This window comes from Fusarium mangiferae, assembly GCF_900044065.1.
Source record: "Fusarium mangiferae strain MRC7560 genome assembly, contig: FMAN_scaffold003, whole genome shotgun sequence".
Classification (NCBI taxonomy): domain Eukaryota; kingdom Fungi; phylum Ascomycota; class Sordariomycetes; order Hypocreales; family Nectriaceae; genus Fusarium; species Fusarium mangiferae.
This window is the reverse complement of record NW_024573923.1, coordinates 788,364-815,945: the sequence shown is the minus strand read 5'-3', so window position 1 is coordinate 815,945 and position 27,582 is coordinate 788,364. Positions and strand designations below refer to the sequence as shown.

The 27,582-nt window shown below is 49.8% G+C and overlaps 10 protein-coding genes across 10 annotated transcripts; 5 read left to right on the top strand and 5 right to left on the bottom strand.

The window, feature by feature from the left end:
* Positions 1-1,041: 1,041 nt before the first annotated feature.
* FMAN_04828 (uncharacterized protein) lies at positions 1,042-3,473 on the top strand (the record flags this gene model as incomplete). Its single annotated transcript, XM_041828419.1, has 4 exons — positions 1,042-1,156; positions 1,221-2,488; positions 2,537-3,092; positions 3,142-3,473. The coding sequence occupies 4 exons, from the start codon at positions 1,042-1,044 to the stop codon at positions 3,471-3,473; spliced, it is 2,271 nt and encodes a 756-aa protein (XP_041679284.1).
* Positions 3,474-4,402: 929 nt separating this feature from the next.
* Positions 4,403-5,649, top strand: FMAN_04829 (uncharacterized protein; the record flags this gene model as incomplete). Its single annotated transcript, XM_041828418.1, has 3 exons — positions 4,403-5,035; positions 5,089-5,319; positions 5,371-5,649. The coding sequence occupies 3 exons, from the start codon at positions 4,403-4,405 to the stop codon at positions 5,647-5,649; spliced, it is 1,143 nt and encodes a 380-aa protein (XP_041679283.1).
* Positions 5,650-6,129: 480 nt separating this feature from the next.
* Positions 6,130-6,990, top strand: FMAN_04830 (uncharacterized protein; the record flags this gene model as incomplete). The annotated part of the gene is made up of 3 exons (XM_041828417.1): positions 6,130-6,459; positions 6,512-6,630; positions 6,681-6,990. The coding sequence occupies 3 exons, from the start codon at positions 6,130-6,132 to the stop codon at positions 6,988-6,990; spliced, it is 759 nt and encodes a 252-aa protein (XP_041679282.1).
* Positions 6,991-7,729: 739 nt separating this feature from the next.
* On the bottom strand, positions 7,730-9,041 carry FMAN_04831 (uncharacterized protein; the record flags this gene model as incomplete). Its single annotated transcript, XM_041828416.1, has 2 exons — positions 7,730-8,417; positions 8,467-9,041. 2 exons carry the CDS (start codon positions 9,039-9,041, stop codon positions 7,730-7,732), a joined length of 1,263 nt encoding a protein of 420 aa, XP_041679281.1.
* A 4,844-nt stretch (positions 9,042-13,885) lies between these two features.
* Positions 13,886-15,613, bottom strand: FMAN_04832 (uncharacterized protein; the record flags this gene model as incomplete). The annotated part of the gene is made up of 5 exons (XM_041828415.1): positions 13,886-14,167; positions 14,220-15,230; positions 15,283-15,357; positions 15,410-15,546; positions 15,601-15,613. 5 exons carry the CDS (start codon positions 15,611-15,613, stop codon positions 13,886-13,888), a joined length of 1,518 nt encoding a protein of 505 aa, XP_041679280.1.
* A 1,696-nt stretch (positions 15,614-17,309) lies between these two features.
* Positions 17,310-18,156, top strand: FMAN_04833 (putative MRT4-mRNA turnover 4; the record flags this gene model as incomplete). The annotated part of the gene is made up of 3 exons (XM_041828414.1): positions 17,310-17,500; positions 17,549-18,028; positions 18,093-18,156. The coding sequence occupies 3 exons, from the start codon at positions 17,310-17,312 to the stop codon at positions 18,154-18,156; spliced, it is 735 nt and encodes a 244-aa protein (XP_041679279.1).
* A 685-nt stretch (positions 18,157-18,841) lies between these two features.
* On the bottom strand, positions 18,842-20,359 carry FMAN_04834 (uncharacterized protein; the record flags this gene model as incomplete). Its single annotated transcript, XM_041828413.1, has 4 exons — positions 18,842-19,515; positions 19,760-19,865; positions 19,918-20,045; positions 20,098-20,359. 4 exons carry the CDS (start codon positions 20,357-20,359, stop codon positions 18,842-18,844), a joined length of 1,170 nt encoding a protein of 389 aa, XP_041679278.1.
* A 354-nt stretch (positions 20,360-20,713) lies between these two features.
* FMAN_04835 (putative mitochondrial ribosomal protein, large subunit) lies at positions 20,714-21,231 on the top strand (the record flags this gene model as incomplete). Its single annotated transcript, XM_041828412.1, has 3 exons — positions 20,714-20,752; positions 20,803-20,885; positions 20,940-21,231. 3 exons carry the CDS (start codon positions 20,714-20,716, stop codon positions 21,229-21,231), a joined length of 414 nt encoding a protein of 137 aa, XP_041679277.1.
* A 379-nt stretch (positions 21,232-21,610) lies between these two features.
* FMAN_04836 (putative TPI1-triose-phosphate isomerase) lies at positions 21,611-22,651 on the bottom strand (the record flags this gene model as incomplete). The annotated part of the gene is made up of 4 exons (XM_041828411.1): positions 21,611-21,642; positions 21,694-22,296; positions 22,399-22,469; positions 22,614-22,651. 4 exons carry the CDS (start codon positions 22,649-22,651, stop codon positions 21,611-21,613), a joined length of 744 nt encoding a protein of 247 aa, XP_041679276.1.
* Positions 22,652-24,472: 1,821 nt separating this feature from the next.
* Positions 24,473-27,341, bottom strand: FMAN_04837 (uncharacterized protein; the record flags this gene model as incomplete). The annotated part of the gene is made up of 4 exons (XM_041828410.1): positions 24,473-25,058; positions 25,109-25,354; positions 25,418-26,146; positions 27,259-27,341. The coding sequence occupies 4 exons, from the start codon at positions 27,339-27,341 to the stop codon at positions 24,473-24,475; spliced, it is 1,644 nt and encodes a 547-aa protein (XP_041679275.1).
* Between the last annotated feature and the right edge of the window lie 241 nt (positions 27,342-27,582).

Genomic DNA, 27,582 nt, shown 5'->3' with positions numbered 1-27,582 from the left:
ACATGCTCGCAAATATCACCAACAAAACCAATTAATCCGGGAGCGGGAAGGATCTCATTTATATCTACTCACTCACTACCCTGTCTATATTTCATTCGAGTTTTCCCAACAATCAAATCTCTGGACCGTCTATTTTTCTTGTTAAATATTCACCTCGACGACAATACCCAGTCACATCCAAGACGAACAGTCACATATCAATACCCATCCATACCTACCTACGATTGCCACGGCTGCCGCTTTCACGTACCCAAGGACTCGTGGACCCCTACAAAGATCATCCATTGTCGCCCCTGGTCCCATTAGTCTACATAATCAACCCTCCATACCTATTCCTCGCCTTCTAGGATCCTGGAACATTCCTAAACATATTCCACACAAACAATCAACAGCCTTCATACGGCCTGGGCATAAGTACAACCACAGCTGCAATAATCAGTATTATATTTGAATATCTGTTGCTATCATTATATTGAGACATAATGACCAACCACCAGACTGGCTCGGTAAGTTGACTGATTTTTTTTATTGCTACCTTACCTTCGGCCATCAAACCCTCTACACTCTTCTTGGTCTGCCCCCAAACATTCAGGGCCCTTGTTTTTTTAAAGGTGCTTGCCCCCATGGCCCACGTTCCAGGGAGTGCGACGTCAGAGATGGATGCTCGTGTGTCTCGACTTGTCCCAAATGCGTCAGATTCAAACTACGAATAGCTAGCGCACGTCGGGATTCGCTGCCGCTGGCACCTTGGACCTTGCCTTTCCTACCATTAGGTGCCTTACAACATCTGCGACACAAAAAATTGGTCCCCCATAATCTGTCTTGTCTTGTCTCGTCTCGTCTACCTTGCCTTAACCTACCTACCCCATGCATTCGATACCAAACCAACCAAGCCCTGCCCGGACAAAACACACATTCTTTTAACATCAACATCAACTTCCATACCCAGACCCAATCGATTTATTCTTTTCTCGATTCATGCTTATATATTTATTATCTCAATAGCGACGTCAACCCGCCGGGCCTATCAATTCCAACACCATGGCCACGGGAGCCTTCGATCAATCGCAACGGCAGCCCATGCATTCCCAGGCTAACAACAGCACCAATGCCACGGCATGGGATACTTTGCACACTCGTAACTTGTTCGCAAATGGTATGTGAATATTGTCCTTTCCACCCAATCTACTCTATTGTGCGTATACTCACGCTTATCAAAGAGAATGGCGAGCGACGCGGATCCAATGCTTTCAACGTACCCACCACCTCCGCCTTCTGGGGAACAACGTCTCTCGCAACACGATCGCCCAGTACATCGCCGAGTAGGATGGCACAAGACCACATCCCCAACAGCGACCTAGGGAATGACCAAAGCTTGGCGGGACACTTCTCCCAAATGGGCATTTCGAAAGAAAGGAGCACTGCTGTGTACGGCAATGCATTTCGCTACGATTCAGATCCTTTCAATGGCTTCGGCCGGACACAGGACCACCGCTCCAGCTCTTCACGACAATCTCAATCTTCACCCTCCTACCGTGCTACCCATACTGCAAGCAAATCGACACAGTCCCAGCAACAATTCCCCAACCACATCAGCCAAGGCAGCAACCACCAGGCTCTCAATCAAAAAGCATTTAACCATAATAACAGCCAGAGTCTGGATGCAACATCCTTCAACCTTCTGGGAAACATGTCCGGTGCATTTGCTTTCGACCCTAATTGCCAGCCCTGGAACAACGACGCGAGCGGACAACGTGTCAATGGCAACAGCCTGGATGTGACTTCTGAAATGATGAATGCACAAGCCTCCACGATGCACCGGGGTTCCATCGACCGCCTCTCGAACCTCACAGACCAAGTACTCAACACCAGAGCGAACCCGCAAATTTGGAATCAAGTGTATTCTGCTCGACCGGTGGATCAAGGGCTCCGCATGACGAATCAAGTCAACCAACTGGCAGCGCAGTCTATACCCTATTATGGCCACCAGCTGGCGATGTTCTCTGAACCCAACGCTCCGTATACTCTCGGACTTGACCAGTACCCTCAGCGCTACCACCAGCTAGGGCACAACAATTCTGGGTATGGAGCACCATACCCCTATCATAACCAGAACAGTGGCCCTGGGCCCAAGATCTACAAAAACCAATGGGTGAAAGAGTTCTGTGGTCGGTTAACGAAGAGGTCTGGTCCTCAACCGGAGCTTTGTGAAGCTTATGGTCACATGGTCGACGCCAGTGGAGAACAGGAGTCATCAAGGTGGCTTCAAACGAAGCTGGCCGTTGCGACCAATGAAGAGAAGACTCGAATCTTGCTAGAGATAGCAGATGATGCTCGCACCGTGATGATCTGCTCTTTCGGCAACTACGTAATGCAGAATTTGATCGAATATACAGGGCAGGGAGAGAAATATCACATTCTTCAGCAAATGAAAGGCCACGTCAACGATCTAGCACGGAACAAACACGGTTGCCGTGTGGTCCAGAAGGTACGCACTGTCATTTCTTGTTGATCTTCAGACTTCTAATTTAAGCAGGCCATAGAGCACTTCCTTGTCAAGCAAAATCTCGAACTTGTCCAGGAGATCCAACCCCATCTACTTGATTTGATGAAGCACGAGACTGGAAACCATGTCATCCAGAAGTTCGTCCAAGAGCTCCCTTCAGCAAATCTCGCCTCCTTTGTTGGGGTTGCTGAAGAACACGCCTTGGAACTCAGCCAGGATTCGCATGGATGCCGGGTTATTCAACGACTCCTGGAGGTGTGCCAGGAGGACGACATTAGAAAGGTCCTGGATCCGCTTTACCCATCGATGGAGATGCTTGCCACAAACCAATTCGGCAACTATGTCGTTCAGGCTATCATCGAGCACCGACCCGGCAGTGACAGGGATCGAATTGTTGAGATGGTCATCAACAAACTGTTGAACTTCTCCAAGAACAAGATTTCGTCCAATGTAGTCGAGAAGTGCATCGCCTTTGGCTCGGATGAACAACGAACAAAAATCCGCGAACAGCTTTGCACTGTCAGTGCGAGTGGGAAGGACACTTTGTTTGAACTGATCAATGACCAGTTTGCAAATTATGTTATTAGTAAGTGGTCACTCTGTTTATATATGTGAAGATGGCTGACACAAGGTAGAAAGCCTAGTTCACAACACCAAAGGTCCCGGGCAGCAGCAGCTGGCACAAAAGATCCATACGCATCTTGAGACGATGAAGAAGAGTGCGCCCCTTCCAAAGCCATCACACAGTTTGAGCCAAGTGGTGGAGAAGATCTTGGTCGTTGACAATATGGCTATCAATCTCAAAATCGAAGTTGACTCGGCTGAACCAACTCCGATGTTGACCAATGAAACAAATAGCCCACAAAGTGATGGGCTACCAAGTGCCAACGGCAGTGCCATTGAAGTACCATCTGCCGGCATCAAGAACCCGGAGGTTGCTGTTCACGTCCACAGCGATGAGGCGTAAACAGCTAATCGATGATCGACAGCGGCAGCGGACTCACCCACATGCTTGCAAGCACTGAGAGAATCTTACTTCATACGTTGTATTACACATAGATTTGGATGTCTTGGTTAATAGGAGACAAACCTCGCCGCGGAAAGCCCTCCGTCGAGTTGAACATACAGACAAAAGAACAAGGCAGGCACTTGATCATAGGAATTATGCCATCACGAGGTACAGACAGCGCACTCAATACAATGAGGTGCCGCTTGGAGTTTGGTAGGATGATGGGTGTTTTGTACTTGCTATTGGGTTTATTCATGTCTTGCTGCAGCTTGGTTTCTGGGATAGTAAACGAAACAACCTGACAGCGTTACAATCTTGCTGGCAGTCTCCCTTGATGAAGAGGAGGTGGGTTGGAATGGAAAGGGGAAAAGGAGACGATTCTTATGAGGCGTTGCCGAAGTACCCCTTGGTTTATGAACAGATCATGTGTCTCATTAACCCCCAGCAAAGCCAAGACAGATTGAACATTTAATTAGAAAAATAGTCTAATAAGTACATATCTATTAGATTGGACCCCCGCGGCTATGAACGGCAATTCGCAAACAAGCTGCTGAGCACTAAACCAGTTTTGGATGAATGACATATGAGGGCGAGATCCATTGGAGGCCAAGTCATTTAAGCAGGTACGCACGCCGATTGCCGGTTCCTCTCCGACGGGACCCTCTGTAAGGTACTAATCTTTAGAGCCATAACGTGCTACATCTCTGGACTGCACCATATCAAACCTCAACAACCACTTCTTTCAACACGACGATCATATTCTAGGGGAAACCCTTGCTTCCATGATTGAATTACTTGGAACTCGTTAGCCGTCGCTAATTCTAAGCCCCGAAACCATCGATCGCTACTCACTCCTTTTCTATCCGCGGGGTCATCTTTTGCCCACCATGACGGCCGCTGCTCGGTTGACCTTCCTAAGCCCTCAGGTCCTGCGAGGTCTGCGTGCGACACCCCGTTCTGCTGCTGGCTTTGCTCGACATAGAGGCACTTTTGCGCGAAGGAGAGGAAAAGCTGTTGAGCCTCAGCCCCTAAGGGCAGATACGACCGCCAAGCTTAATGCCTCGCATCCACTCACTAGCGAAATTCCTACTCGTCCCGAGCCTGAGAGCAGTACGACACAAGAGTCGGTACAGGCGACGCCAGATAAGCCAGTGTCTACGAACGAGGCTGCTGCATCGACGAGCAGTAAGCAAAAAACTAAGGAGAACGAGACATCGAAGGAGGAACAACAAGCCAGAACAGCCCGGGAAGAGGCAAAACAAAGCGGCCCCCTTGAAGCAGTACTGCATATGGAACCACCAGAAACAACCAAGAAGACGACAACGACAAGACCAGGGCCGGCCATGTGCCCACCGCCCTATGTCCACCATTTTGATACCTACTCGCTTGTGAAGCAATTACAGGAAGGGGGTTACACACAGGAGCAAGCCACAACATCAATGAAGGCGATTCGAACCTTACTCGCGGAAAATCTCGAAATAGCGCAGTCAACTCTTGTCAGCAAGAGCGATGTGGAAAACGTGAGGTCTTGGTCGATGGCGGGCTAAGCAACATTGGCTAACAGCTTCCTCAGGAAACATACCTTTTCACAGCAGCTTGTTCAGAGTTGAGTACCGAGATTAAGAATAACCGACGGCTTGAGGAAGAGCAGCTACGGCAACAGCGAACACACCTGCAGCACGAAGTCGACATTTTGACGCAATCACTCAACCAGGAGGTTCATACACTTAATGATAATGTTCGGGGTTCATTTAACGATCGCAAAATGGCCGTCAGAGAAGAACAGAAAAGCGTCGAGAGCTCCGTAAGGACCCTTTCCGATATCAGCAAGATTTGGTGACTGACAGGATCACAGATTCAGCAAATCAACTACAAGATCAGCATTGTTCTTAGTAGCGATGCTAAATCAGAAATTGAAGCAGTAAGATGGATCCTTATCCGTCGCTCTGTTCTGGGAATACTGTTCATGGCTGTTTTGACGCTTGGTACACTTCGATATGCCACATATGTTAGCCACGAACGACAAAGAGAAGCAGATCGTATCAAGAAAGAAGAGGAAGAGAAGCGAAGAAACGGCGGAAAGCAGGATCGCGCTACGGACGCTGACGCAATTGCAATTCTGGCTGCCAACTGAACACGGAGAGACATACGACGAAGAAGAGGACGAGAGGGACAACATCAACAACATACAGACGAACGAACAATTTTCTCTTGGTATTTTTAATCGATACCCTATAGATTTTCTACTTGGAACCACAACACGGTGGTGCAACAGACCAAAGGCTGCGTCATGAGGACTTGTGCAAGTTCCATGAGCTGATGAGCCTTGGTTATTATGATGGGCTGGGCATGGGCGGATACACATCGTACATACAAACACGACATACCATTGGCTTTGACAAGCTTGTTTTCATAGACGTATATATTCTGAATATTTAAGACCAGATTGACTCTGGACTTCCTTGATAAGGAATTATAGTGATCATGATTGACCACGTGCGATAAGAGGTAGACTGCCTAATGTATAGCACTTTGCCCCACGCGCCGCCTTATCAGTCGCGTCTCTCAACCACCAAGAACAAACATCTTCAACATCGGTGCCATATCTATCGTCATGGCACCCGACCCGCAACCCGAACAACCCGCGCAAGCCGAAGCAGCCCAAGAAACAACACAACCTCAATCACAAGAAGCAGAACAACAACCAGAATCAGAACAAGACCCTACCGCATCACCCCCCCTCCCTCAGCGACACACAGCCGTTTCGCCTGGTCCCCGCGCCGCGCGTCTACAAGAACTCTATGCGCGATCGCTAAAGAAGACGCTGGGGAAGATTGGATGGGATAATGTCGCCGGCTGCTACCCTACGGTTGCGAAAAGGGCGGAGGGTGTGTTGAGGCAGGTCCAGGGACAAATGGTTGATAAGCTTGGCGAGAAGTGCGAGGTATGACACAACGAAGCGGTAAATGAGGACAATGCTAATACGAGACGGGCAGAAAGAGTTTGACAATATTATGGTGTCGAGACAGGTCGTTCCTAAGCTCAATGATCTAGAGAGCCTTATTAGCGATGCTTCCCGCCGACGCGCCGAGTCAACAACAGAAGAACTAACACCGCAAGTTCCCTCGCCACTGCTATAATAGCCATCCACTAACATATACATAGTCCTCATCTTCTGCCCCCATCAGCAATCCTCGCCGCACATCTCACACCCGCCCTCACGGCGCACCAGTCGCAACTCAATGCTCGCCTACAAACGACACAATCGCAAAACGCTCTGTTGTACGATGAAGTTCGTCGTCAAAGAGAAGAAATCCGTGCCCTTCTTGATGCCCTCGAAGCTGTCGTCGCCGATGTCCAGGGCGCAAATGACGCGCTGCGTCCGGTTGTGGACGATGTTGCTGCTGAGACGAGACAGGGCATAGCAGCCGTTGACGCTGCCAATGGTGGCGGGCAACAAGGAGCATCATCATGAATGTGAACCACGAAAAAGATGCATATAGATAGCATAAAAGCTGAACGTATGCCGTGGTCATACAATGGATCCGGGAGTAACGGGCGTTATTATACCAATGTTTTGTTTTGTCTTGTATAACAGCATTTGCGAAGCAACCTTCGCAGTGAATCTGGCATTTAGTTGTAATGTCATCTTTCAAAATGTGTCTTTCAATGTTTTCTATGTACAGGCATCACAATCCATGCATGCAAACGTGTATGAATTGCTGATATGGAAAAGCAGCCATGGCCACTCATGCTCAAAACCAAATGGCCGAGGGCGCGACTCACCACAACTCATGCCGTGTAGCGTCCTCAAATGTAGAAAGCACGAGGATCTAAGTAAACAATAAATGAGATGCAAACTCCGTTCCATGATCGTAAGCCCCTGTCATCATCGGCTGATGCACCCGCAGCCTTCCATGCGCCAGATATGCAGAGAAAATATGTACTGCGAAGAAAGTAAGAGATGAGGAGAAGAATATCTAGCTCCGTATGTGACATAATATGAGGTGATCTAGTTGCATGTGTCGTAGAATGAACCAACCCATGATAGGGTCAAGTGTGTGTCATCTTGAAGAGAATATGACTGGTCGCGGTGGTGTCTGTCGTAAGAGAATAGGTGTCGACTCCAGTGAGTATGTGTATGTAGTAATGATGAGATAGATGAAATAGATGATATGGTGGTGGTAGGAGGGTGTGTCTGTTTGGCCAAGAACTCAGATAAGTCTGTTTTCGGTATGAACCGTTTGCCAAGCCCCAAAGTAGTCGATCTCACCGTAGGCAGGCGGGAGGACCCTGACCATTCGGCCTGTCGTCCAATCAACATAGAACTTCTTGCCCTTGCTGATGATGTATGGTGTTTTGCGGGGACTTCTAAAGAGCAAGTTGCTGTAACAGAGCTTGGCATACAGCAAGTCATGAGCACTCGACCACTGATGTTCTGGTATCCATTTTCCATCGACAGGGTCAATGCCCATGTTGTTGTATGACGTTGTGCTGAGACGACGGGCAAGGTCAATTCGCGGAGGGGGTTCAACCACTTCTTCTTCATCCCCTTCAACCTCAATTTCAGGTTCTAGCCTGGTTTGAGATTCTGGAGCTAATCGTAAAGGTGGCGCTGATGGACGAGCCTCATTTGTTGTCGCAGAGACTTCTTCAGACCCTCCTTCAATGCCCAGTTCTGACAAGTCAATAGCTGTAGCCGTTGGCGTTTGGCCATGGAACCAACGAATTCGTTGTATTCGGGGAATAGACATATCACGCGGGAAATCTCGGTCTTCCAGAGGCAGAGCAATATCGATAGCTGCAAACAGACCTTCGAGCCATTTGTTGAATGTACTCAGCTCGATACAGCATAGGAGAAATTGGTCTGTCTCGGCTCGAATACGGATGGTATATCGCCTCCTGTATCTTGTCAATAACAAATCCTACGCCTTGGCTTTTGGTAGCTTACTTCGTATAGTCAGCGGCAATACCGACATCCGCATACAAGAGGCTATATGTCTTCTCAAGCTTGCCCCTCTTCACCCATGGAGGGTTATCTGGGTCGACCGATGGCCCGTCACTGCGTGTTCTACCCCAACTCCATGCTTTCTTGGTTCCATATATGCTAAGCGCTGTTCCATTCAAACAGACGTGAACGGGATACCATTGGCGATCCTCGGCCCTCTTTATCAAGTTTTCGATTTCGTGTTTCTTGTCAAATACACCCTCCAGTAATATTGAGTTCTTATAGTCGGGAAGGTTTTCTTTTCCTGTATCTGGATGAAGCTGAGTTTCGCCGCCCCCGCCAGTCGTGAGCTCCTTCCCCTTCTCCAAACGATCCCCAGCATGGGAGACATTCGACGTTGTCGGCGGCGGATCTCGCTCTGGCTGGTACGGAGGCGGCTGGGAGGGTCGGCGCGGACTTGTCATGACACGCTGGTAGTAGAGGTCCTCCTCCATCGATACACGCCGCCTGAGGGGCGGCGACGTAGGAGCGGTCGTGGATGATACATCGTCCTCGGCCGTGGCCCTGCGTAGGTCCATTGGAGGGAGATGGGACTTATATGAAGTCGGAGAGGGCCCCACGACCGGCCGATACGGAACGGAAAAGGCTCACAGGGTGACTCTGTCGTCTGGGGGCGTGAACCTCAACGAGCATTGGCCATAGGAGTCTCCATAGAGGACGGTACACTGAGGAGGTTGATCATTCCGACCCGCTCTGAGGTTGTGTGGAGAGGTTTGGTAGAAGAAACTGGAGCGAGCCAACGGAAGTCGTAGGTGAGAGGATCAGAACAGTCAGCATGGATCCACGAAGAGAAGCATCTGTCGTGGAAGAAGGTCGCACGCAGGGGTTCGTAAGTTTGAGGAGAGAATCGTGGATCGAAGGGGGTGTGAGTCGAGCTGGAAGACGGGGTTCAACGGGATGCCGGTAGGGCCCAAACCAGGCGTGCCTCCGTCCAGCTTCGATGGGGTATGGAAGAGGAATGGAAATGCGGCGGCTCTTTTGCTCGGGGTGACTAGGATCGATGGTAAGGTCAGGGAAACGGTGACCAAACCGGAGCAGCCAGACCAGAACAAAGCGACGTCAGCCGTTTCAAAAGGGTCCACGTTGAACCGAGCTTTGAGGAGGATTCAGATGAGAGAGTGGAGTGGCAGCCGGAAGTCGTAGAAACGTGAGGGTGTGGGAATGGTATTGGGAGCGTGGACCAAGACGCTGGCACAGGCTCAGGCTCAGAGTGGCGAGATGAGGCTGCCGGCGCGCTGTTGCAGTGGACGCTACCGTATTTTTTCGAGAACAGCGATTTCGCCTAAATCGAGCAAGTCAGGACAATCACATTTGGATCTGATGCGACAGAGTCTTGATTGGCCTTTTGTCTCGGCCGGGTTGTGGGATGCGCGGATGTGATGCGATCCGCACTTTTGAAGAGCGCATCAAAGTGCAGCAGAGTTTACTGTACTAAATGCGCCGAATTTCCGCGCTGACTGCCGATCTCGCCTGTGCTAGTGGATATCCTTTTCAGATTTGGTGCAGGGCTCTGTATCTTGACCTGAAGGTGCTATTGTTGACCTCGAAGATGTCGCGAGGATGAAGAGTGCAAGAAGTCGTTGGTGGTGCCAAGTCCAGGGTTCTCCTCTTCCTTCCAAGGCCTGGTTGTCGACTCGATTTGACTCCGCAGGAGCTGGGCAGTGAGATTGTACTGTAGGTACTTACCTAGGTAAGGTAACTGAACCTAGTAGATGTCGGGGAAAGAGCACCCTGATCGTTAAAAGCCCCCCTGTCCCGGGAAAGCACGACACATGGCATGGCTTGCTCGACCTGTTCTGTGCCTGCGCCTGCCTGGCACTGTCTCTCGGTGGTGGACTGTCAGTGGCAGCCGCATGTTGCAGGTTCAAAAGGACCACCTTCCCGCCAAAAGGTCCCGCGAACTAGGGTCTCACAAGCCCACACTCACAGACAGAACCGCACGAGGAAGTTGCAGCACACGGCCCCACCTTGCCTCGCTAGTCCCGGTCGGGGAGGTCACAAAAGGGTGACGGATAACCGGCACAGAACTTGCCTGAGAGAGTTTCTCTCCACTGCCAATGGAAGCTCTGCTACGAGTATGCATTTTAACCTTGAATTATATGTTTTGTCGATATGAGAATCACCCAACCCTCTTTGGGCGATCATCCTATACAAGTCGTCACAATTTTGGTATAAGGGCAATTGCCGTTCCAACATCCAAAAAGCCATACCTGTAAATCGAGGGAGGCGCCCGATAGAGTTCAAGCCTCGATACGGACTAATCTATTCAACGTACATAAGCCACAATCGATATCTCGGCCGGGTCTCGACTTCAAGATCCGGAGCCTCAGGTCGTCGCTTAATATGTAAAGCCTTTGAACACGAGACCTGTCCTGCAAGTCATTCATCCTGTTACTTGATAGGACGTCAACCCGCACAAAAGTCCTTTCTACAGTGAATAAATTTTCTGTTCTCATTTCATCAATCCGAGACGCCGCATTGCAGGCGCAACAGCATGAGCCAACCAACATAGAAAACGGCACCTTGTTCCGTTACAAAAGTGCCCTTGACCGTTTCGATGAATAACGATTCAATCTCCTTGCTGATTCGCCCGTCAAAAGCGAACCAGACTCCTGGGAAGTTTCTGGAGTACCTACCTAGGGAGGAAAGAAAACACAGGACCCTGACCCTAAGCGATAAAAATGCTTAGGTAAATCTAACCTGAGCTTAGGGGACTGTCTGCTAAGTTTATTGTGACACCCTACCTTAAGGTCCGGCGTTTTCTTGCTCCCTGAGGCCCACGTATCCTTTTCTCCACCACAGGGCAGCTTACCTCATCGCTCTGGAAGCGTTGCGCTCGTCAAAGGAACTTTTGATACTAGCATTGGCACCTTTGATAGTGGCCCCTCTCTGTGTCTGGGGTCAGGCCCTTCCACTCGGCGTCTCTTTTTTGAATCGTAAATAGCCCCACACTAATATTCTATATGAGTATTTCCTGTTATTCTATTATTCATAGTCAGCCATCGTGACATTTTCATTCCTTGTTACAGGTAAATCATTTTTCATGTTTCATGCGAGTTGACTGGACGAATCATGGATGAACTGATCGACTCATCCTCGGACTCGATGAATGCGAAGAAGGAACATCAAGAGTCAACTCACTCGCACAAGACAACGAATCTAATCAATACACGGACCACACCGAACCCGCCTCTTCTTCTTCTTCTACGCAGGACCCAATAGACATTGTCAATAGAATTCTTAGAGCGGCCCGCGCGGGTTGCACAACATTTCCGGACCATCTCCGTCAGAAACTTCCCGTCTTACTGTCCATTGGGTTCCCAGTGGGTGCACTATTAAGCACAAGAACCTGGAGCAGGGCCGATTGATAACTAGTACTATCACGACCTATGTTGCATGCATTGCCTAGGAGCCTGTTTTGTTGCGGGGGAGAGAACACGCAAGCCCTTTTTCTTGGTGTGACGTGACGTCTGATCATCAAGATAATCAACCAATTCATCATGCAGTGAGATTGTTTGACTTGCTTGGGCTTGGGCTTGGGCTTGGATTGCTGCTAATTCCGTCCGTGACACCGGCAGTCGAATTGCTTCTTGACGATCGCGCAAATCGCACGGTAATTATTCCTCCGAGGGACCTGTAAGCAAGTCTCGAGAGTTCAGGCTCTACGTCGATCCTTTCCTCGTCTCATTTTGCAAGGAACATGATCCTAAAAAGTACCGTCGACGGAGTTTTAAGTCGAGGCTCTCACATTCCATCCACAAGTTAATAACCTTTGACTTATCCGTACACGTATGTATTTACGTGATTCATGTATCGTAAACCAAGCCTACAGGCTTACAGAACAAGCACTCCATGGATGATCCTCTCCCGTCTTGGCTGCAACCTTTACTCCTAAAACAATCCCAACGAAAAATGTGATCAGCTCAAGCCGCTGTCTCAGATATTTCCATAGCAAATTAACTGAACTGATCGCCCAGGATAATAATAACGATACTCCCCGGATCTCTCGGCAAGGACCTTGCTTGCATCGTCCCATCGCCAGAAATTCTCCCTCACATAATATTGACTGTTCTTTTTTCTCCCTGAGGTCTGCTTTTAGAAGGTCGCAAAAATACCCGGGGAACCTTTTGTTTCCCCATGTCATTGTGCGGCGTGTCCGGAATAAGCTCCCCTACCTGACCTTGTGTACAATAATAGGACACGCCCTGGCTATTCGGGATAGTCTCCGACGAACCGAATGGATAGAATCAAATCGCGGTGTCTATTACACGAACACGTGCAACTTTGACCGTCGATAGATTCAAAACCAAGTTCTCCTTACCTCTTTGCATAGTAACTATTACGCGTGGGTATCCTCTCTCGTTCAAAAGTCCCCCAGTAACTGGTTTGGCCTTTTGTCAATGCTTTCCCCTGTTACAAAAGAACCTTGACCAACGTCCATCATTAACAATAATTTCTTATGCGACGAACCGTTCGACCTGTTTGATCCACGAGGCTCTGCAAGCTTAACTTCGGATATCATCGCATATACAAGACGAGCAACAGCAACATTGCTTCTACGGGACCTTCTAGACCGATACTGGATATCATGACCGTCATGCCCCTCCTGTCCTGGATCTTCAGCATGCTACGTTACCTGCCTCACATGACATGACATGAAAACGTTAACCTCATATGAAAATTCTGCACTCACTTGCTGATCTGATCTGATCTGGTAGCTCGACTCAAACATTGGAAACCAAAAAGTTACTGATCATTACTACTTGCACAGTAAAAAGTACAGAACATGGTCCCTCCAGGCCTACTCATTCATCATAGGCCTGGACTCTCGTCCATCATCGTCAACTGTCACTGCTTCGTGAGTATGTATACCCGTCGTCGTCCTCTTGCCCATCCGGGTACTGACACCTCTATCGCCCGTCCGTTCGCTTTTGTAAGAATGTACACGGTCATTAGAAAGTAATGATGCCAAATCAAAGCTCCCAGCCTAGGACCTTTCCCCTGTTTTCGCTGAAGTCCGTAACCCAATCGCCGGCTGAGAGGATCAGATGCAGATGCAGCGCGCAAACCACCGAAACTGAAAAACGAACAAATATGACTCCAAATTCCCAACTCCATCCTTCCTCCAAAAGGGAATACCAAACTCCGCTCCCTTACCGCTCCCCCTGACCATCTGCTGAGCTTGTTTTCTGTTGTCGTCCCCTCATGTTGATGTTTGAATGGTTATGTATATCACGTAGATTAGTTGTGATTACTTCGATTTGGGATCCTGGTCGGTCCAGGGCCTGGATAGCAAAACCAAGACAGACTACTGGTGTGAAAGTCTGGTCATTGCCACTTTATATATACCAGTCGCTGTTGCTTAAGCATTATGGGACTGGGCACCACCACGGCCGCGAGGAGCACCACCACGGCCACGGTTTTGACCAGAGAAGTTGCCTCGGGGGCCCTGGCCGCCGGATCGTCCGCCTTCAGCACCACCACGGCCACGTCCTGAAACGGGGCCTCGGCCACCAGCGTTATTGGCACCGGGCTTGTTGCGACGGGACTCGACCATGATAGTCTCGCCGTTAATGGTGTGAGGGTTAGCAGCAACCGCAGCCTTGGAGGCTTCAGGGGTCTTAAATTCAACGAATGCACAGTTCTATGCCATGTTAGCTTTAACGGCAGTCTTGTAGTAGAGGATCTGAACATACCTTCTGGCGGATGATATCAAGGCTCTTCAGCTCGCCAAAAGCAGTCAAAGCGTTCCTGAGGTCTGCATCCTGGACCTTATCCGTGACGAACTTAACGTATACGGTGGTGCTTTCCTTATCAGCAGGAGGTCCAGAAACAGACTGAGGTCGGTTCTGTCGCTTAGAGTCACTGCCTGCAGTCTGCCATCCAGCCGCATCCTTACCAGCGGACTCAGTGGCGGGCGCGGCAGAGGTGGCAGCAGGAGCAGCAGCGGGCTGAGAAGTAGCGGCAGCAGCAGGAGCGGGAGCACGGCTCTGGTTCACGGGAGGAGTAGTAGTCTTGGGGAGAGGAACAACAGGCTTGGGAAGGGCAGCGGCAGCTCGGCTGGCCCATGTCATGGGCTTAGGAGGAGCTGCAGGCTTCTCGGGAGCTGCAGGAGGAGGAGCGACAGGCTTGGAAACGGGTGTAGGGCTAGGATCCTTAGGCTTCTCGGGCTCCTTCACGTCTTCCTCGGCAAGCTCCTTAGCAGCCTCGTCAGCGGTCTCGGCGGGATCCTCAGGCTTGGTCTCAAGGTCCTTAGCCTCAGACTCCTCGGAGTTGTTGCCGTTGAGAGTCACACTGTCCTTAGAAGTGGAAACCTCCTCAAGCTTCTGATCAACAACTTCGGGATCGAGGGCAGGGGCCTCCTCCTTGGTTTCCTCGACAGACTGAGGAGCCTCGGGCTCGGCAGCGGCAGCAGGTTCCTCCGTGGCGGGAGCGGCAGGCTCCTCGGCAGGCTCCTCAGAGGCAGCAGCAGACTCATCATCGCTCTCGTCATCGATATATCGCAGGATATCATTGAGGACAAAGTAGCCAGAGGGTTGCTGGGCAAGGACAAAGGTCTGGACGAACTTCTTGGGTGCTTTGTTAGTGTTGCAAGTCTCGCCAATCACTTGGATGACGATGTTCTCAAAGGAAGCCTGGGAGTCAACATTGGTTATCCTGACCTTGCAGTCGTGGAAGTCTAGGTTCTTGATGCGTTCTTGAATGTCCTGTTATGCTGTTAGCAACCAATCCAGGTGTTCCTTTTCCATCTTAACTTACCTGTCGGCCAACAGAGACCTTGGCAACCTCAGCTTCGCGACCATAGACGAATTGCGAGCGCTTGCCATAGAAAAGCTATCAAGGTCGTTAGTATGAAGAAAGGGCACTGGCAACGGAGTGAACATACGTGAAGCTTCTCAGGCGACTTGCTCAGGGTGGTGTAGAATTGTTCCACGAAATACCAGCCAACCTCATCCTTGGATGGGTTGTTGGTGGCAGAAGCGGCAGCGGTGGCAGAGCCATCGGCAGCAGAGGTAGTAGGAGCTGTTTGTTGTTGGTCGGCAGGTTCCTTGTACTGATCCTGTTGGGTGAAGTTACCGTTGGAGGCCATGATGGCTGTGTGTTGTGGTGTGAAGTTTGATATGACGAGTGTAATTCGGAGCGAAAATTAGGCTGGGTGCGCAACCGGCGAGCTCTCAGTGTCGCGGAAACGGGTCGAACGAGGGTGTGAAAACGTCGAAGAAACAGAGCCTGATGTTAGGGGTTCAGGCTCAAGACGAGGATCGTGTTCGGTCGAGATTGAAGTGATGTGGCTGGAGCTGGGTTGAATCGAGTCCAAGCAAGCAAGCAGAATAGGGCAAGCCTGATGACAAAATGGAGTCGAGGGTTCGTGGTTGGAAGGCAAAGACGTGAGGGGTGGCGAGGTCAAACTTCGGGATCGGAGAAGAGATCGAGAGTTACGGGACTTGAAAGTGAGAAATGGAAAAGATAGTGGGGAGAGGTAGAGCTTCAATTAGCTAGAAACCGAGATGGAGAAGGGTTAGGAGAGGGAGGAGTCGAATTGTTTACGGGGCTCTGCAATTGGGATGAAAGAGATGTTTGGACAATGTGTGATGTGTTTGTGTGGCTCCAGTAAGAAAACGACTTCAGAGCTCCCGGCTGCTCCAACTAGAAGGTGGTCTGTGCGTCATCTGTCTTGTTCTCTTTCCCTCTTTTTCACGATTCTGTCTTCGGCACGGGAAGTGTGTAATAGTTTTCCCGAAAGACGCCAAGTCTCGACGAAACTCGACCGCAAGCATCAGCTACCTTTATAATTTGCGACCATACAAAAGAACAAATTCTTATGTTAGCTCAATACTAAAGTATCTGGAGCGCTTGCAGTACCGAGTTAGATCAAACTCACCTAAACTTTTCGGGATATCTCAACTATATCGCTAGTTTTTTCAGGGATCTTTATGTCACCATTATGTAGCGTTCTAGCATACAACCCTGTCATTGCAGCATTGCAGACTCGAAGATAATTGGTGTGGTATCTGACGTTAAACGGCTCCATGGCAATTCACTTCACTTTGCTTTTTGGCGATAGCCTCATTCTGAATATTCACTACCTGCTTCTGGATATTAACCAACGACTGTCGATTGAATATAGAAAGATTCGAGATCAGTATCACCCTACTTCCAAACTTCATTTTCTTAGCCCAGCTGCACGCATTACATCTATATTCAGTTAAACAGCTGACCCCAGGTGAGACTTTACTGCAAGGTCATAAGTTAGTGCTTGGCAGAAGATGGCTGTAACAACATTGACCGGCAACAGTGTCTGTTCCCTGCTTTTTGCTACATCTTATCACGTTGATACAATCCCTTCAACATAGCCCATCCAGTATCTTGGATTGGCTAAGGTGATCAATCTTGGTCCTTGATAATTTCTGTTTTCGAGTTAGTTAAACCCAAGAAACTGGCAAACAAAGAAGCGGAATCCATTACTTGGATTTGATTTACTTTAATGCTATTGTATTGATCTTGCCCGAAATTACCGGATTAGTACACCTTGGGTGAGCGATTGGACCCCTGCCTCGGTGAGCAAAATTGCGGGGTCAACTGATAAGATAGCTCGCCCATTCGAAATTTTTATCGCAGAAAGCAAAAAATCCAGTGGACAGCCGCCTTCTGTAGCAGGCATTGAGATCTCAAGTCCCGTTCAAACCATAACCACCGACCAAAACTTTCGATTCTCAATCCTCCTTCGATCTCGCCCCTTTTAGAATCACCTTTGAATCCTTTTATCAACAAATCATACCGCCAAAATGCCCAAGTCGAAGCGCGCAAAGGTTGTTCACCTCACACAGGTCTCTAAGAAGACGCGCGAGAACAAGGACAAGCTTTTCCAGAACATCCGCGATACTGTCCCCGAGTACCAGAACTGCTTTGTCTTCAGCGTCGATAATATGCGAAACAACCATCTCAAGGACGTCCGACGTGAGCTGTCCGATTGCCGGTAATGCCTCTCTGTGTAAGCATCTTGATCGCAGCTAATTCTCCCTAGTCTCTTCTTCGGAAAGACAAAGCTCATGGCAAAGGCTCTTGGCCAGACACCCGAGGAGGCAATCGCCCCTGGAATTGAGGACCTTAGCCGTTATTTGACCGGTACTGTCGGCCTGATCTTGACCAACCGCCCTGTCGAAGAAATCCTCTCTTACTTTGAGAACCTCGCCCCTGTCGACTTTGCCCGCGCCGGCGCTGTGGCCACCCGCGATTTCTCTATTCCTACCGGTGTCGTCTATGCTACCGCCGGTGAGGTTCCCGCTGAGCACGATGTTCCTCTCGAACACACCATCGAGCCGGAGCTGCGACGTCTTGGTGTCCCTACCCGTATGGTCAAGGGCCGTGTCGTTCTCGGTGATGAGGCTGGTCAGGGCGAGGAGTATGTTGTTTGCAAGGAGGGTGATGTTTTGGATTCACGACAGACAAGATTGCTGAAGCTTTTCGACGTATGCTTGAGCGAATTCAAGGTCAAGGTGTTAGCGTAAGTTAAAGCTCCTCTCTGAAGTATCAACTCAGCACAAGAACAAAAAACTAACATGATCTAGGTACTGGAACGCCGCTAGCTCTGAGGTGACAGAGGTTAACCCCAACGCTATGGATGAGAATTAGATGAGCCTAGGATACGGCATACAAAATGGTGCTAGACGTTGGGTTTAACATCTTCTGTTTGAATGACTGATACCAGCATGAAATTTTTATGGGATCTCGGCGTTGAGGGCCATGGGATATGGAAGGGCATCATGTTTTACCAATAGGCCCGCCCAAATGACAATACGTACTTCACAACATTCACAAGATTCGCTTCTTTTCTTAAATATTATTGAACATGAAAACTCCTAAGTGATACATCAGAGTCGGCCTTCTTAGCCAGCCTAGGCAACATCTCGAGGGTCAGTACGGAGTGGGTCACCGAGTCTTACCCTTTATGTAGCATAAAATGGCCAATTCACCATCGAACAACCCTCCAGATTTTAACCCGACTCCCAAAAAAGCAAATAGAATACATAGAAAGGTTACCTGACACGTTGTGTAAACCCGAGTTCATATGGATGTACCGGTGGATGATGCCTCAAACCAAGTTGACTGTCATGTCGGCTGGTTAAATAATGACAGCAGAAAAGTGAAATCCGACGAGCGTTATCCGACAGAGGTGTATCGTATAATCGTGAATCCTCAAGATCCGAGGTTTGGCGATAATGGTGTGCTTACCCTTCCTTTGGTGGAAAAGGGGTCTGAATTAATGACTGAAAGAAGATCGGCAACCCACCACACAAGGTCATGGAGAGTTACTCCGTTAATAACGACGAAGCTTTCGAGGATCTTCATAGCCGCCGTCATAGCCACGCTTTCGGCCACCATCCTCATCACGGGGTCTGTCGTAGTCTCGGTCCCGTTGTTCGCGATACCCACCTTCTCGTCGGCCTCCGATGGGTTCCATGTTACTTCCGGTGCGTCGGTTCTCGCGTTCTCCGCCGTATCGGCCACCGTCACGATGGCCGCCGCCGTGTCTGTCGTCAAATGAGCGACCACCGCTACGAGAATCATACCCACCGGGGCCTCGGTCTCCACCCCTTCGGTCGCCACGGTCCCGGTCACCATAGCCACCGCCGCCGTTTCTGCGGTCGAATCCAGGGCCGGACGGGGCATCACTAGGTGCGCCGTAGCCGCCTCGATCACCGCCCCTGTCGCCGCCTCGGTCGCCGCTTCGGAATCCTCCTCCACGACCGCCGAATCCTCCTCTAAAACCACCGCGGCCGCGTCCTCCGTCGAAACCCTTGAAGCCACCACGGAAACCGCCACCGCCGCCAAAACCACCGGGACCCATGGGACGAGCAGCCACAGCTCTAGTGTAGCCTCGCCCTCCGAGGCCACCACCAAGTCGGCGAGGTTTCCAGCCCTTGACAGTTCTGCCGCGTTCGACGTCTACCTTGATACGTCGATCTTTGATGCGCATACCATCACAGGCATCTAAGGCCGCTGCTCATAATTGCGCCGAATGGCGCAGGTGTCAGTCAATCTTACCCTAAATAGTACCTTGTGTGCTGACGGATTTGACAAAAGAAAAGGAAGAAGCAGAGACGGGCAAGCTTGAGGGCCCTTTGGTGTCTCGCATATAATCCGTGAGAAGGGCAAGCTTGAGGGCCACAACTCAAAAGATACATCCAGGGAAGAATACAAATGGCTAGTCAGAAGGGGAAGGGTTCATATTTACCTCGCATATCTTTCTCTCGTTCGAATACGACAAAAGCATAACCTCGATGAGGCTTCTTCTTCTTGTTTGGCTTCTCGTGAGCGTGAGTATCGGCAACGATACGAATCTGTGGTGGTGTCAGTCTCTGGCTGTGCGATATTTTAATGACGATTGCATACACGCTCGATGGGGCCGTAGCGACCAAATTCTTTCTCGAGATCCCTCTCATCAGCATCGTAACTGAGACGCGCGACCATCAAAGTCTTGAACGCATCGCCACGAACGTTGGGGTCCTCGTTTGGCTTATCTGTTAGTCACGTTAGCATTTGTTTTGTAGTGGAATTTATGGTCCTCCTGACGATGATCGGGCGCTTCTCTGAGGAGCGTCTCCAGCTTCTCCTTCTTCTCTCGCTTCTTGCGATCGCGGGCTTGCAACCAACTCTCAGTGGGGTTGTAAACATCAGTTTCCTTGTACTTCTGGAGTTCCGGGAGAAACTGTGCGACACCGGTGATGGGGGCTGTCGTGCGGTGTTGAGGCGCATGATCGGGCGGCTCGAGGAATCGCAGAGGTGGTCGCGCCGCGAAGAGCGCGAGCAGGTTGGGAGGGAGCTTGTCGGTCATGGCACTATCTCAAGTCCAACAGGGTGAAAGGAGCGACAGATGAAGTTATTAGCCGAGAATGAATAGGCGAGCGTCAGCGATAAAGGACAGACAGGAGAGCCGAGAATGGGCGGAATTTAATTGAAGTTGTCGCGCGTTTGTTCGTGGGGGAAATTAATCCTTGAGCCTCCTTTGGACTCGAGGGATGCCTTGCAGCCGCTGAGGCGTTCTGCCAGCCGATGTTCTGCCGACCCAAACTAAACCGAAATGGGGCACACTCCGCTGAGAGCTGATTTTCTGGTGATAGCCTCTCAGCACGTCAATTCTTTCTGGCTGTTATCGGATCATTTTGGTACTTGATACGGCCACACAAAAATGACTGTTAAGGCGATAAGACAAATAGCAAAGGGCCAGGTATGTTCAATGTGAAGATGTCTTGGAGCTATAAGTGCTGACCTCTGCAGAATGGCCTCGGCGCATTTATCCTCCAGTGCAAGAAGTTGGACTTCTACTACTGTGACTGGGCCGGTAGCTCCAAGGGTATGAAGTATGTAAAAAAAAACACTCCCAATCTTCTCAGCATTGCCTTACCTGATAATAGTGGCTTCATCAAGTCTCTTCTCCCCAAGTTCGCCGCCGCCAACCCTCAAGTCGAATTCTCCATCTCCCCTCGACCCGGAAAGCACCCCGTCGTTGTCGGTCACTACATCAACGGTCGAACTAAGCCTATCTGCGTACGAAACCTATCACCATACGAAATCCTTCAGAAGGCCGAGTTATTGCGTGATGCTAGCGGAGAGAAGCTGAAACGTTACAACAAAGCCGTCAACAGCGCTCAACCAAGTGTGCGTGGCGTCTGGTCCCCATACCACGGCAAGGGAATGGTTGTTTAAGAGCTGGCTTCTAAAATTGGGTTTTCTGTACATTTGTGTGTTTTGTAAACAATATTGGGCCTGCTTGTGGCATTGGGTTGCGAGGAAATTTGTACGATTTAGAGCAAGATCTCCATGATGTGAGGGGCATGAATGACAACTGCTTCTCATCTTCACCGCTGGCTGAACGTCTATGCTCTAGCAAGGTTCTCCCCCGTTTCTTGTGATAGTTCAAAGTTCCAGATTCACTTGAGGAAAGTCTTTCTCTTATAATAGAATCATAGCCGATTATTCATGGGTATAATCATTTTTGTTTCATTCGTCATCTATCTATCTGTTCCTATGTCAAGGTGTCAAAGACCTCAGGGGAACAAGACTTTTTACTTTTGAAGTCATGCATTTACTGCTTGGTAGCGTTGATGATGTCGACGACTAGAAGTATCAGTTAGCACGTGCCATTAAAAGCATATGAGGACGACTTACAAGCAGGCTTGAGAGAAGCACCGCCAACAAGGAAACCGTCAATATCGGGCTGCTTGGAGAGCTCGCCGCAGTTCTTCTCGTTGACACTGCCGCCGTAGAGGATTCGGGTCTCGTCAGCAACCTTGTCGCTGATACCACGGAGGAGGTCACGGATAGCCTTGTGGACCTCCTGAGCCTGCTCAGTGGTAGCAACCTTGCCGGTGCCGATAGCCCAGATGGGCTCGTAGGCAATGACAATGTTGGACCAGTCGGAGATCTGGGACTTGAGGGACTCGAGCTGCTTAGAGACGAAGTCGATGGTCTTGCCAGCCTCACGGGTCTCGAGGGTCTCGCCGCAGCACCAGATGACCTTGAGGCCGTTCTCAGTGGCGTACTTGGTCTTGGAGGAGATGGTCTCGTCAGACTCGCCGAGGATCTCACGACGCTCAGAGTGACCGAGGATGACCCAGTTGATGTCGCTATCCTTGAGCTGGGAGACGGAGATCTCGCCGGTGAAGGCACCGTTGGGCTTGTTGAAGACGTTCTGGGCGGCGACCTCGATGTCCTTGCGGAGGGTCTCACGGACGAGAGGGAGGTAGATGGCAGGAGGAGAGACAACAACCTCTGCGAGCATGTTAGTTGATGTCGCCCCGGCAAAAGGAGTGAAGGGGTTCTGTTGAGCAACCGGGATGATGCGCGGGGCAGGGGAACAGAAGAGTGACGTACCAGCGTTCTTGTCGAGATCAGCGTTGTTGAGGTTATCGACAATCTCCTTGATAGACGACTTGGAGCCGTTCCTATAGAGAATCAAGGTAAGCTTCTGAGCGACTCCAAGAAATATCTGCGGCCTTTTTGCTTCATGGAGGGGGAGGGGCAGCAAGAAAATCGATCGACCTGAAGAGCAGAGCGAAGCAGCTTGCTATGGTGGGGTAGAAACTTACATCTTGAAGTTGCCGCCGACGAAGAACTTGCGAGCCATGATGTGAGTATTAATGTGAAATGATGTTTTAGAGAAGATGGACTTAGGCGAGGAAAAATTGAGGCAGATGAAGAATGAGAAGTGGTGTTTTGAGTTGGGGAAAGCTACCTTATGTAGATAGTCCCTCAGTAATGGATATTAGTAGCTCAGCTACCTAGGTCCCCGTCTCATGGTGGGTAAGGTTAGTAGGTAGGTTGTACTTTAAGTTGGGCCGCTCAGGCCAGATCAAGTCAGGTCATGAATTATCGACAGATAACCAGGATATGGATCAATGGATTCAGTTTTGGATTTAGTAGATTGTCAGGGGGATAATAGAGTACAATGACACCATAGTATGTGTATTCCTGGTCAGAGCAGCCAGTTCATTCATATTCCCTCTATAGGTAATAGGTAGCTCAACACCCAGATAGCACTTACAGGAACACTTTGACCCTCTCTCTTCCATGCGGCAGAGCTCGGAGCTTGTTACCGTTCCTTATACGCTGCCCCTCCGTTTCTCTCCTTCATCCACTTGTCCGTCAATCACTACCCAGTAACGCAATTTGATGTGACATATATACAGACCAAACCAAAAGACTTCCAGACGGTTCTCTGCCGTGTCGTTTTTCTTTTTTTCCCTTTGGCTGATCCAACGCAGTAGCGTCATAGTGGAGGCTCAAGGACCCTAACAGCCACCATTGGCCTCCACTAACTAGCAACCTTGACTACTAATGTACGAGATGGATTGGATGCTATGTGCTGAAACCACCGAGACCGTGACCGAGCCGACATCTCGGAGCTACTCAACGCAGTTGTCGTGTCATCTATCGACCTTGACCTCTATAAATCATAATCTCTACAGTTCCGGTGACGCGGGGTGAGTAAGGTAAGCCTCAACCACGGAGGCAGTGGAGGGGAAAACAATCCCGAAACGGAGGAGCTGCATTCACTATCCCCACGATCTGGTCCCGGATACCATGGCCCTGATTCTCCCGAAAAACTACAGGTTTCACCGCTGATCTTGACTTGTTTCTCGCCCTTGGATACCGCATCTACGATGTATCTGCAATGAATCTCGGACCTTGAAACCATGTACATGGATAAGAAAATGGCCCTGTTCCGTTTGACAATGTCACTTAGTCGGGCTATGAATACTGTCGACCCATACGCCGTAACTATGTCAGGCCATTCTCAAAAACGTTTGCACAATTACACCCACATGTTACCAGACTCTTCTAAGAAAAAAATCGATTGAACTCAAATCCTATCTGCAGCGATGCTATCAATATCAAAATTCCTCCCAAACAAAGTGTCTAAATCTGCTACCCTTTTCTGTTGTCAAGGGCCATCTGTTGTTGTTGTTGTACTTGCTCACTGTGAAATCTGTATCAAACTCATATCAGAGTGATCGATGTGTCTGTTGTCATCCTCGCGACGTCCCCCCTTTTTCTTCTAAGCTCGACTCTGAAGTCCTTGGTGTTTCTCCCGTAACAGGGACTCTGTTATCATCCTGGCGCAGTGATAGCGCAATCCTTTGGTTGACATCTGTGGTCCTTGTCCTTGGATTGATGGATTCCGGTTGTAATGCAGTGCATCCGTTCCTAGGAAAGAGTCTACTGGGCTGGACATGTCCTTCTGCCGTAGATCAATGGCATCACTGCCCGTTCCTTGGGACGTCTTCGAGATTCAGAATTTGTCTCTATATTAGACGGACTTCTTTTCTCTGCCTGTGCACTTGCACAAATCAATTTCGGTGTTTTTCGGTAGCAGACAAGACTCGCATGTCTGACATATGGTTAGTTTGATCAGGTCTATACGTCCAGACAACTACTTACAAATCATTCAGCCAGTGCCAACCAGCGTGTTTCCTGGGTTGTTGATGGCATTGAGGTCGTTGGTGAGCTTCATCATGGAACCCAGACGGTTCTGGAGAGTTCCGATGTGCTGGAGATTCTGGGTATCCTCAGGCTTGATGAGGTTTCGCATGAGGCTCTCCACAGCCTTGCGGTGCTCCATCCACTGGTCAATGAGGGGCTGGGTCATGTTCTCCTTGGGCTCCGGGGGAGGAGGCATAGACTTGACAGTCGCCTTGCGGCTGTTGGAAGTCTGAGCCTCGGCAGTCTCAGTCTTGCGCTTACGTCCCTTAGCAGGCTGAGCAGATCCAGTTGTAGGTGAGCCGCTGGAGCTTCCGTGGTCGTTGTGAACACGCTTCATGTGGTCACGCAAGTTCCACTGGCGAGGGAATCCATTTCCAGGAACGGCGCGCTCACAGCCCTCATAAACACAGAGGAAAGGCTTGTCTCCATGACCATGGAGTCCGTGGGCCTCACGTTCATGGCGGAGGAGGCAAGCAGTCGACGAGAAGCGGGCGCCCTCGCACGACTCAGCCTTGCAGCGGTAGGGCTTCAAGTGGGAGTCCACAAATTTGCTAGCTCAGTCAGTATACATTGTCTCATTGAATAGAATTCTAATTCTTACTCATAGTTGCACTTTAGCTTCTCGGGTCGGTGGTTGCAGCTTGGTTGTCCTTCCCATGGGCAGTGGTAAAGTCCATCCTCGTATGGAGCGGCCTTCTTGTATAGGTCATGGTCCCGAGCTGACTCACCATCGCTGTTCTGTCGTCGTGGACCGGTGAAGGCAGAGGTGGCAGCAGGAAGCTCGTCAAAAGTGGGCATGGCCTTTCCATTGGCATCTTCAGATATCAAAGGGAGGTTCCGATCCAGGCTAGAACGGTCGACTTGGTAAGAAACCGGATCAGGGGTCACTATGCGGTTGGGGGCTACGTACCTCGGTGACTGGCACTGAATCTCAGGAGATGAGTTTGGACTCTGGTTAGGGAACCACAAATCCTCAATAGTGTTGGGAGAAGATGATCGAGAGATGGAGCTAGAAAAGCAGTCCCAAGGGCTGGGAGGAGAGTTCTCGACCAGGGAAACATCAGGACCGAGCTGCATGTGAGAGGGAACGACATGCAGAGGGTTGGCATCGGGAAGAGAAAAGGTAGCATCACCGTTTAGTCCACCGTCAAGGGAGTAACCGGGCCAGTACATCTGGTTCGTAATACCATCGGTGGGGTCCAGGAGGCAAGTATCAATCCCATGCAAGGTAGCACCGGTCTGGGTTCCAGTCTGAAGAGCGGAAGCATTACCTGTGAAGTCCATGCTGGACAGATGTGATGATTGTGACAGCGAAGAGCCGCTAGACCTGCTTGAGCTCACCCTGGACATGGCTTGTCCACCTTGGGTCACAGAAGCGGTAGTCCTGGATGTGGACCAGTTTCCTTGGGAAGGCACCCTGGTTCCTCGGGGCGTAGCATGGCCAGATGTGAAAATAAACTCCTCGGCTTCTCCGGAATGGGCGGATCCATTGTCTGAGAAATCTTGAAAGTTCTGTGGTCCTTCTACTGTCGTGGCCCATGACGAACCTGTCAACAGGTCCGCTGATGGTTCTGTTTGAGAAGAAAAAGAAAAGAGTCCAGTGTTGTGGGCCAATGCAGGCTGAGAGTAGCTATAATCGCTGGGGAAGGGTCAGTGTCCCGTTCGTCGCAATGTAAAAACAGAGAAAAGCAAAAATAAAACAGCAAGAAACAAGACTGAAGTCATAACTCGGAATCAACTTTGAATCTGTTACTAGGTTAGCATTCGAGACAATCTTCATGTGGCATTAGTTTACAGACCAAGTATGACAGTGTGAAGCATAGCCTAGGATTAGATCTTGCATTCTGTCGAAATCCTGTGGGTCGGGCCATCCATGGATCATTGTTGTAGCCAGGCAAGGTCGTCAATACGTAATCAAATCACATCGAATCCGGCAGTGTTCCATTGGCAGGTTGGGAATGTTGAATCTGTTGTCGTCAAGTCCAGTCCATCAATCTAAGTATTCGCAGAAAAACAAGTTGGTATAGCATCATGTATTGTCGATGTTGAGATTCCAGTGTCGATTGAGCAGAACAATGAGATCCTCGGTAACCATTGTGGTCCGGCAGAGAACGTCCAGTGGAAAACATAATTGGTGTCCATGAATGGAAGTCCAGTGCGGCTGCACGAAGCAATCAAATTGGATTGCAGGCCATTAAGCCAGATGCTACCTTGATGTCTAACACCGCTAAGCGGTACAGAAGGAGCAGAGTCCAGGCGAAAGTCTATGGGTCGTGATGTCCTGTCGAAATACAATCCGCATATGAAAGGTCCATATCCAGAAAACGAGATCAGAAGAAAGGGTCCATTGTCCTTGGGTCGACTCCTGATATCCGGAAGAGAAATCCTTGTGGTCCATGAAAAGTCCAGGTTTGACCTCCAGGCGAAGAGCTGCTGATTCAATTTGAAAGCGGGCAATACTCACGAGGCTCATGGCCAGTATATAATATTATTGTTTCATGTCCGGGCGGACAGATCCAGTCAAATTGAGTCCAGGGGCTTGTTGTCGTGATCATCCATGGATATATCAAGGTCCTTTGAGATCCAGAGAAGAGTTCCGGGACATATCCTTGGGTCGAGAGTTGGATACAGTTTTCCTGGCTTGGTATCCTTGGATAGAGTGAAGCAAGATTGTCGGTATACATGATTTGCGAGCAACATGACTTAAAAAGCAAATGCGAGCCTCCCAGGGAAGAGTAAGAAAAACAGTACCTGGACAACGAGTGAACCTCATCGAGGTCAGAGTTCTTGAAAGCGTGCATGGAAGCAGGCTGTGTCACAAGAGTAACAGTCATTGTATCCTCGGAATGGAGAGCAAAATTGAGCTCGTGGATCAGCAAAGAACAACGTTAGGACGTTGTCTTGCACGTTCAGGCCAATGGCAATCTGTCGAGTTGTTGGTGTTGTTGCGCGACAGGATGTATCCTTAGGCTGATTGGGTTGCTTTCAATTCCAGGTGGAAGATTGAAAACTTTGATAGTTGTGTGAGAAAGAAGGGTAAGAAAGGCTTGGTAGTCTATGAAGGATGAGACTGAG